Here is a 10,326-nt window from a genome sequence, read left to right as displayed (position 1 = left end):
GCTGTCCCATATGGGTATAGAAGCATAGTGTGCTAATCCTAGCTTCCAGTCAGGGCTCCACTGTAGTCCAAAATTGCTGTTAAAAGAACCCTGTTAAAATCCTCTGCAGCAAACGACTGCTCAGTTCAGTCCTGAGTTATTCTAACCTCAGAGCAGCCATTGGGACTAGCGCTCCCTAGTGTCACGGGAGGGAATGCCAACCTGTTCTTTCAGATCACACATACGCAGTGCGTACTTTTTCTTGTCAACTATGATGGGTCAGTGACTGCAACAGAATAAAGTACACACTGTGCATATGTGGCCTGAAAGAAGAGGACAACGCTTCCTCCCATGGCACTAGGGGCGCTGGTCCCATAGGCTGCTCCTTCCCTACAATAACTCAAGGATTTTTTGAAAAATAGGTTTATTTGATGGAAATTTTTTTTTTAAGTCTAATATTGGGATATGATTTTCCTAGAAATGTAATACCCTCCCTCCTAGATTGTAAGCTCTAACGAGCTGATTCATCCTCTATTCAATTGTATTGTAACTGTAATGTATGCCCTCATGTTGTAAAGCGCTGCGCAAACTATTTGCACCACATAAATCCTGTATAATAATAATAATGTAATATATACCTAAATCACATTGGATGGGTTACAATGGTAATTGAATGTATACTGTATAAATGGGGCAATGGTGCTAGTGTTGTAAAGAGCAGTGGTTTATGTATAATCCTGTGCTAATGCACATATCATGTGTCAATTTTTTTTATTACTATTTTCACCTACATTCTTAAGACAAAAAAATGATTTTTCTTTGGGTACCTTTACAGTATGACTGAATGTTTTTCAAATGCTCATTGTAGAGCCAGCCAGGTGAGGGTCCCCATAAATCTCTCTTATGGGATGCAGACATTTAGTAGTATTGTCATCCATCCAGCTGTGTGTGATGTTGATGTGAATCAGGCTGGCAGTGTGGGGGGGTGATGTGTTTACTCTCTGATAGGATGCCATTGGGATTAAGGGATCAGTCATATTGCTGCATCCCTGCGCTGCCCCCCACTCCCATCTGTCTCTCTCTGTCTCTGATGGAAGATCTGAATGGAGATGGATTCGTCCCCCATACACCAAGGCTACCTCAAGAAATATGGTGAGTGAGCTAGTAAGCCATGCTGGCCAGCAGCCTGAGGTCATCCCTGGGTGCTGATCATTGTGATTACTCTATCTTCTCTGTATGTCTACAGTGCTTATTGTATAACGTGGTGGTGATCTTGTTGAGAACAACCTTTTTATTTAGGGGACCTAAATGTCTATGTTTCATGGGATATTATCTGGTCTGAGAATTTAACTGTTGAACGAATATTATCCCCAGCAGTCGGGATGTTCAAGCTACTGCTTTAAAATATTTTGTTGGAACCCATTTGGAATCAGGACCCAACGGATTGCACATCTAGGAATGAAAGCATTCATTATTGTATACCAGATTTAGAAAGCCTGGGGCCTTTCTGTGATGGAAGAGCTACTAGTCCCATCTAGTCCATGTGAAGTAGGGACCTTCTTGATTTTCATCATGTTGTCCCATTCCAGTCCACACTTTCCATGATCTGCAACCACTTTTGATGAAAAACATTGAATTTTGGGTCTGTGTAGGACTCCGATGCATGTTTGCATATAATTATTGTAAATTTTAAATCTTTTCCATCTAGGCTGGTGGTCATACCTTGAGTCCATCACTTGTTTTTCAAATTTATTAAAGGCATTGTTTTTAAAAAACAAAACAAATATGTCATACTTAACTTCTCTGTGCAGTGGTTTTGCACAGAGCAGCCCCAATCCTCCTCTTCTTCACCGCTGCTCTGTGCATCCATTCACACACAGAGCTGTGCCCTGGCGACACCCCCTCTCTCTCCTCAATGGCTCACTGGCTGTGATTGCTGGCAGCAAGAGCCAATGGCTCAGCTAATGAGGAGGTAGAGTCCTCGGAGATCTGAGGCTCTTGTGCACTTCGCTGGATCACGATGGGGCTCAGGTAAGTATTGGGGGGGCTGGGGCGGCTGCTTACAGAAGGTTTTTTTACCTTAATGTAGAGAATGCATTAAGGTAAAAAAAAACTTCTGCCTTTAGAACCACTTTAAGGTCTCTACTCTCAGCTTGCCTTGACACCTAGGGTTGCCACCTGTATGGGATAGACCCGGACAGTCCGGTTTTTGACACTTGTGCCCGGGTTTCTGTTCCTCTGCAACCCGGACACAACATCAGTCCCTCCCAGCCTGTCAGCTAAATCTGCCCTCCTAGGATCGGAGCTTTTTGACAGCTTGTCTCCCTGAGTGCAATACTGTCATGGGCAGCCTACCTCTCGAGGGGGGCCTCGGGAGGTTGGCTGCACTTTCTCTGATCCTGGTGCCTGGATGCCGACACTCCCAGACTATCTAGCTGCAGAGAGGCAGCGTTTGCAATGTGGGGGATGTTCCCGTGTTCTATCAAGAAATGCCTTCCGTCGAAAAATGCCTCCGAATGGTCTGCTCATGCGCAGAGCGCAAAGTCACTCCAGCTGATATGTTGATCAGCTGGTGTGACGTTAACACGAGATCTGGCTCAGAGCTAAGGAGGGGTGGATGGGGGATCATGTGGATGAAAATGCAATTGAAAGGAGTAGTGGGAGAGAACTGAACCCTACACTCTGTATGTACTGTGCCCTGAACCCTGCACTCTGTATATACTGTGCCCTGAACCCTGCACTCTGTATGTACTGTGCCCTAAACCCTGCACTCTGTATGTACTGTGCCCTAAACCCTGCACTCTGTATATACTGTGCCCTGAACCCTGCACTCTGTATATACTGTGCCCTGAACCCTGCACTCTGTATGTACTGTGCCGTAAACCCTGCACTCTGTATGTACTGTGCCCTGAACCCGGAACTCTGTATGTACTGTGCCCTAAACCCTGCACTCTGTATATACTGTTCCCTGAACCCTGCACTCTGTTTGTACTGTGCCCTGAAACCCTGCACTCTGTATGTACTGTGCCCTGAACCCTGCACTCTGTATGTACTGTGCCTTGAACCCTGCACTTTGTATATATTGTGCCCTGAACGCTGCACTCTGTATATATTGTGCCCTGAACGCTGCACTCTGTATATATTGTGCCCTGAACCCTGCACTCTGTATATATTGTGCCCTGAACGCTGCACTCTGTATATATTGTGCCCTGAACCCTGCACTCTGTATGTACTGTGTCCTGAAACCTGCACTCTGTATATACTTTGCCTTGAACCCTGCACTCTGTATATATTGTGCCCTGAGCCCTGCTCTCTGTATGTACTGTGCCCTGAACCCTGCACTCTGTATGTACTGTGCCCTGAACCCTGTATGTACTATGCCCTGAACCCTGCACTCTGTATATAAGCACAACTCACGGCACAAAAAGCACAAATTATGCATTGTTAGGCACACAGTCAACCTCTTGATTGGCCCTAAATATTAATCCCTTCCCAGCCAGTGTCGTTAGTACAGTGACAGTGTACAGTATTATCACTGTATTAGTGTCACTAGAGATGTCAGTGTCAGTCCACTAATGTACCTCCCAGCAAGGGTCTGTTAGCGCCAGATTGCCCACCACTATCACAATCACCGCTAAAGTGTTCGGGGTTTGGCTTGAAGAAAAGGTGACAACCCTATTCAGGCCCCCGTAGATGTTTTGACTTGTAGTTGACTTGATGTTTTTGGGAGGTACCTAGGTCTCTGTAACAGAATTTCAACGTAATTTATACCATAATATATACTGTAGACCATACATTCAGAACTACCCTTGTGAACCATTTGTAAGCTCAGTGACCATACATGCTTCGATACCATTATCTGATCAACACGTGATTTAATAAAAATGATCAAATTGACAAACAATGGAGCAAGAATACCGTAGCTTCTATTCTGATGATTTTAGACTTGGATTTAGATTCTATTCAATAAAAGTGAGTTGATCGTCCAGTACGGAAAATTATTGATCGTGTTGCAATAATCGTCAGCACTGAGATGCTTTGTTCATGAATTTGATCAGGACTGGTGCAAGGATTTTTGACACTCTAGGCGAAACCTCATTTTGCCGCCCTCATTGGCTCCGCCCCTGACTCCATCCCCTTTGCCCTCTCCATGTATACAGTGGAGGTGGAGGGGGTGGAAATTTTTGCGGCTCCTCCTCACCTATTTCTTCAGCTGTGGTCCTCATGCCTGCACCTACGCCTCTGGACCTGGCCTAAAGACAAACAGTGGTGGCTCCGGCTTGCTTTCTCATGCCAGCTGTGGTCCGCAGGTATATGGACAGGCTAGGGTAGTATACAGACAGGCTAGGGCACACCTCCCAACTTTTTGAGATGGGAATGAGGGACACCTATCAGAAAAAGTATGCAGGCACAGGACACACCCCTTGTCACGCCCCTTTAAAGGGGAATTGTACAAAAAAGATTGGTTAAACCAACAAGTGCTTGTTTTACCACTACTTTTTCTTTTATATTGGCTTTTGGAATTTACAAATGCAGCAATTTAGAAATCAGATGGAAGGTTTAGCGCTGGAAAACACTTTTTGATAGATAAAAAGTGCATTTTATATACATCTATACAGATCAGATCAAAATGAGGGACAAATGAGGAGGAATGAGGGACAGAGGGACATTTCTCAAAACCAGGGACAGTCCCTCGAAATCAGGGACAGTTGGGAGCTATGGGCTAGGGCAGTATACGGACAGGCTAGGGCAGTATATGGACAGGCTAGGACAGTATATGGACAGGCTAGGGCAGTATACTGACAGGCTAGGGCAATATACAGACAGGCTAGGACAGTATACGGACAGGCTAGGGCAGTATACAGAGAGGCTAGGGCAGTATACGGACAGGCTAGGGCAGTATACAGACAGGCTAGGACAGTATACGGACAGGCTAGGGCAGTATACAGAGAGGCTAGGGCAGTATACAGACAGGCTAGGACTGTATACGGACAGGCTAGCTCAGTATACAGAGAGGCTAGGGCAGTATACGGACAGGCTGTAGAAGTATACAGGCATGCTAGGGTAGAATACGGACAGGCTGGGGTAGTATAAGGACAGGCTAGGGCAGTGTACAAACAGGCTAGGTCAGTATACAGACAGGCTTGGGCAGTAACTAGGCAGGCTAGGGTAGTATACAGACAGGATAGGTCAGTATATAGGCAGGCTAGGGTAGTATACAGACAGGCTAGGGCAGTATATAGGCAGGCTAGGGTAGTATACAGATAGGCTAGGGCAGTATATAGACAGGCTAGGTCAGTATACAGACAGGCTAGGGCAGTATACAGGCAGGCTGGGGCAGTATAGAGGCAGGCTAGGGCAGTATACAGGCAGGATGGGGTAGTATTTAGGCAGGCTGGGGTAGTATACAGACAGGCTGGGGCAGTATACAGGCAGGCTAGGATAGTATATAGGCAGGCTGGGGCAGTTTACAGACAGGCTGGGGCAGTATTTAGGCAGGCTAGGGCAGGATACAGGCAGGCTAGGGTAGTATAAAGGCAGGCTGGGGCAGTATACAGACAGGCTGGGGCAGTATATAGGCAGGCTGGGGCAGTATATATACAAACGGCCTCATCATTATGTAGATCCCAGGGAGAGCAGATCGGTGTCCTGGGCACTGTGTAGACCTCACCTGGTGCTGGGGGATCAGACTGCTCCTCCTGGGCACTCCGCCAGGTCCCTCTGTACTAGGGAATACTGCAGACAAGAGCCGCTTGTCATCACAGGAGGAAGGGGAGGTGATGATAGTCAGACAGCCGGACCCGGGCAACTTATTTTTGGGGAGACACAGGGAGAGGGGGCCTGTCCATTGAGAGAGAGTCTCCTTTCCTTCTCAGGCTGTCCCGCACAGCCAGGCAATGAAGAGGAGGCACCTCCGGTACCCCTGACTGGTGTGCGCTCTAGGCCGGTGCCTACCTTGCCTATTGGTAGCGCCGGCCCTGAATTTGATCGTATGTCGATCAATAAGATTATGGGATTGCATGTTGAAAACCGAGATGTGATTGACAATTTACCATCATATCTTCCAAATGCTGGTCAAAATCCACTTCCCTGGTGTCGTAGTGATTGAATAGGTTGTCAGCTATAGATCGAAATCAGAGAGATCGATCGAAAAAAAATCAATCATTTATCAAAGTGTGTATAGCCACCATAAGGGACATCACAAAGTGCCATAGCTCATAACAATCAGCCAGCAATCATTGTCATTTTTTTGACCCCTCAGAATTGATGAAAGGTTTTCTGGGTTGCTATCCTTTATCAGTCATCACTGCTTGATACATTACTCTTTGTACTGCCCCAATAAAGGGTAACTCTAGCCATACAGCTAAAAAACATTTGAGACACATGTATGGGGGCTGTTTTTTGACAAAATATTTGTATTTCTGTTCAGTCTCTGTTTTGAGTCACATGCCTTTCCCATACTAGATTGACAAGTGGAGGGGGCATGACACCACTATTCCGAGCCTGCACCTCTGCAGTTTTCTGTTTTAGATCCCTTTCTTCAACTTGATCATTGGACTGTGAATAAATATCACCACAATGGTTGAGGGCACACCAACTTTGCTCATTACCCTTATAAATCTTTGTATTCCAGTAATAAAACAGATATATACTCACAAACAGCTAGAAATACCAAGCTCATCAACATCAACAGTGATCCATAATTCCTGATCAACTGCATGTGTTCAAATCTAGGGAAGACACCTGACATCTTTTGAGGGAGGTCCCCTCTTCATCAGAGCTTCTGATGAAATGGGGACCCCTCTTGAAACATGTAAGCCCAATAGGTCCTGGAGGTGTCTTCCCTAAATTGGAACACGTACAGTGGATCGGGAAATATGGATCACTGTTAATGAGCTTGGTATTTCTAGCTGTTTGTGCGTATATATCTGTTTTATTACTAGAATACAAGGATTTATAAAGGTAATGAAAAAGGTTGGTGCGCCCTCTTTTTTTTTTTACCGTTGCAATATGGGCTTCCCCAGTCAGTTGAACTGAGGAAAGGTCCATTGGTGTCGGAGAATTACTCTTGAGCGTAGGAGTTTGTCCTTATTGTCTGCAATGGTGAGCTCTGCCCTGTCTCCAATCCCCATGTAAGCCTTGGCACAGCAAATTTTTGCTGTGCAGAGCATTCTGGGAAGTAACCATAAAGATAACTGGATTGTAGAGTGGTTTCTAATTATTTGCCTGAAGTTATACTTTAGGCAATATTTTTAAAACTTGGCTTTTGAGTGCTTTTATCTGCGACTGTGTGCGGGGAAAAGGCAGCTTATACCTGCGTCCATCTAGGTTACAGCCATTTATTACCATATGTGCCAACCACGGCACTACCTGCCTGGAGTTTGCATGTTCTCCCTGTGTCTGCGTGGGTTTCCTCCGGGTACTCCGGTTTCCTCCCACACTCCAAAGACATGCTGGTAGGTTAATTGGTTTCTGTCTAAATTGTCCCTAGTATGTATGAATGTGAGTTAGGGACCTTAGATTGTAAGCTCCTTGAGGGTAGGGACCGATGTGAATGTACAATGTATATGTAAGGGTCCTTTCACACTGGGGCGGTTTGCAAGCACTATTGCGCTAATAATGCCGCTGCTTTGATTCCAGTGTGAAAGCCCCGAGGGCTAGCAGCATCTTCGGAGCGGCGAAGGAGCGGAGTGTATACCGCTCCTTTACCGCTCCTGCCCATTGAAATCAATGGGACGGCGCGGCTATACTGCCGGCAAAGCGCCTCTGCAGAGGCGCTTTACGGTGGTTTTTAACCCTTTCTCGGCCGCTGGGGGGGGGGTAAAACCTCCCCGCTAGCAGCCGAATACCGACGGTACAGCGCCGCTTACAATAGCGGCGCTTTACCGCCGACGCCGCCCCCGCCTCAGTGTGAAAGGGCCCTAAAGCGCTGCGTAAATTGACGGCGCTATATAAGTACCGATAATAATAATAATAAAGTGTGGCTATATACTGCAGCTGTCTCTCCCGGGTGCAATTTACCACCCATATACTTGAGGCCTTATTGCTCAGAGTCATAGGCTGCTATCCAAATACAATATAATATAAATAATAATGTATACTTGTATTTATAGTGTTCAGAACTAAAAATAAAACATTAAAAATGTTTAACTTTTGTTTATCCAAGTATTAAATAATGCATATGAAAAGTATATTAAAGTGATACTAAAGCCTTGTTTTTTTTTTTTTAAATGACAAACATGTTATACTTACCTGCTCTGTGCAGTGGTTTTGCACACAGCAGCCTGGATCCTCCTCTTATAGGGTCCCTTGCTGGCGCTCCTGACTCCTCCCTCCTGCCCGGTGCCCCCACAGCAAGCAGCTGTCCACACACGGAGCCACGGTTTGGCCACGCCCCCTCCATCTCCTGATTAGCTCACTGGCTGTGATTGACAGCAGCAGGAACCAATGGCTTCTGCTGCTGCCAAAAGCCAGTCAGGAATGCAAGTCTCCAGAAAGGCAAGGCTCTTGTGGACATCGCTGGATCGAGAGGGAGCTCAAGTAAGTAATAGGGGGGTCTGGTGGGCTCCTGCACACAAGGTTTTTTACCTAGAATGCATGAAGGTAAAAACCTTGTGCCTATACAACCACTTTAACTAGCTATGGACTGCCTGCCGCAATTGTATTGCGGCAAGTTGGCTCCCCTGTGCGAGTCGCCGTCATTGTACCTCGGGCACGTACACAGCGATTTTCCCATTCACGAGCAGGGGAGCCAACCAGCGGGTCCAGTGGACTCGATGCCCGGCGGCCACCCACGATCGCTTTAGAGACATGCAGAATGGAGATCTGTCAATGTAAACAAACAGATCTCCGTTCTGTCAGGGGAGAAGAGACAGATCTTCTGTTCCTAGTAATTAGGAACAGCGATCTCTCTCTTCCTCCAGTCAGCCCAGCTCCCCATACAGTTAGCAACACCTCCCAGGGAACACACTTAACCCCTTGATCGCCCCCTGGTGTTAACCCCTTTCCTGCCAGTGACATTTATGCAGTAGCTATTTTTAGCTCTGATCGCTGTATAAATGTCAATGGTCCCAAAAAAGTGTCAAAAGAGTCCGATCTGTCCGCCGCAATGTCGCAGTCCCGCTAAAAATCGCAGATAGCTGCCATTACTAGTAAAAAAATAACAAAAATGCCATAAATCTATCCCATAGTTTGTAGACGCTATACCTTTTGTGCAAACCAATCAATATACGATTATTGCAATTTTCTTACCAGAAATATGTAGCAGATTACATATTGGCCTAAACTGAGAAAGGAATTAGTTTTTTTTTTTACATTTTTTGGATATTTATTATAGCAAAAAGTAAAAAAATATTTTTTTTTTTTTAAAATTGTTGCTCGTTTTTTGTTTATAGCACAACAAATAAAAACTGCAGAGGTGATAAAATACCACCAAAAGAAAGCTCTATTTGTGGGAAAAAATACATACATTGCGATGCAGTGCCGTATCGCAAAAAATGGCTACTTTTCATGTTTTTACCGGGATAAACTTAACTGCTTTGCTGGGGAAAAAAGTTTGTTTACCTAGTTGAATGCCTGAAGCTCAGATTATACATACAGCTAAGAACGAAATGACTCATCTCCCCTCTCTCTCTTCTAAACAGCTCCACAGAGTTTCAATAATAAAGATAAAGTCTCAACAGGAGAAAGTACTGCTGTGCTTTCTGTTTAGGAAAATCAGAGTGCTCTGCAAAATTACTGTCATGGATGCAGCCACTATAAATAAAGAATGAGGTACCATTTAGAAATATTTTTCCTTGTTTAACACTCGCTTAACGAAGTGGGATTCATATTTTGTCTCACATTTTCTAAATGAATCCTTGGTATTCATTCTAATCATTTTACACATCATCTCTTCTCTAGAGGAGTAGTACATGATCCAGCATCATCGCTTCACCCCTGTTCAGTGCCCGGGTATATTGTGTGTCCTGCTGAAGATTAGTGTCACTGCTACAGATATAATTGCTTTTTAATCCATAGAAACTGTTCCTGAGCTCTGGGAACGTCCTGTAATCCACACATGCCCGAAAGCTCAGACTAAATATGAGAACGAGAGGGCAGGCAGAATCTAATACGTCTAGAGGGAAAGGCAGACCTCCGCCGAATGAATATCTCACAAGCAGACTAAAGCCCTTTACACACGATCGGATTTTTCGATGGGAAATGTTGGATGTCAGGCTGTTGGCGGAAAATCCGACCGTGTGTACGCTCCATCAGTCAATTGTTGTCGGACTTTCCGCCAACAAATGTTGGCTAGCGTGTCTTCAAATTTTCCTCCAACAAATGTGTGTTGTCGGATTTTCCGAT

General features: G+C 45.3%; 1 protein-coding gene across 1 annotated transcript in view; it reads left to right on the top strand.

Annotated features, from left to right (window-relative positions):
• The first annotated feature begins 1,015 nt into the window (after nt 1-1,015).
• LOC141107729 (uncharacterized) overlaps nt 1,016-10,326 on the top strand; it is a 47,131-nt gene continuing 37,820 nt past the window's right edge. Inside the window, exon 1 of the mRNA XM_073598654.1 lies at nt 1,016-1,131. Coding sequence (XP_073454755.1) covers nt 1,083-1,131 — 49 coding nt within the window. The 5' untranslated portion in view covers nt 1,016-1,082. The remainder of the gene's footprint in view (nt 1,132-10,326) is intronic.

This window comes from Aquarana catesbeiana, linkage group LG09, assembly GCF_042186555.1.
Source record: "Aquarana catesbeiana isolate 2022-GZ linkage group LG09, ASM4218655v1, whole genome shotgun sequence".
Lineage (NCBI taxonomy): Eukaryota > Metazoa > Chordata > Amphibia > Anura > Ranidae > Aquarana > Aquarana catesbeiana.
This window is presented reverse-complemented; position numbering and strand designations above follow the sequence as displayed.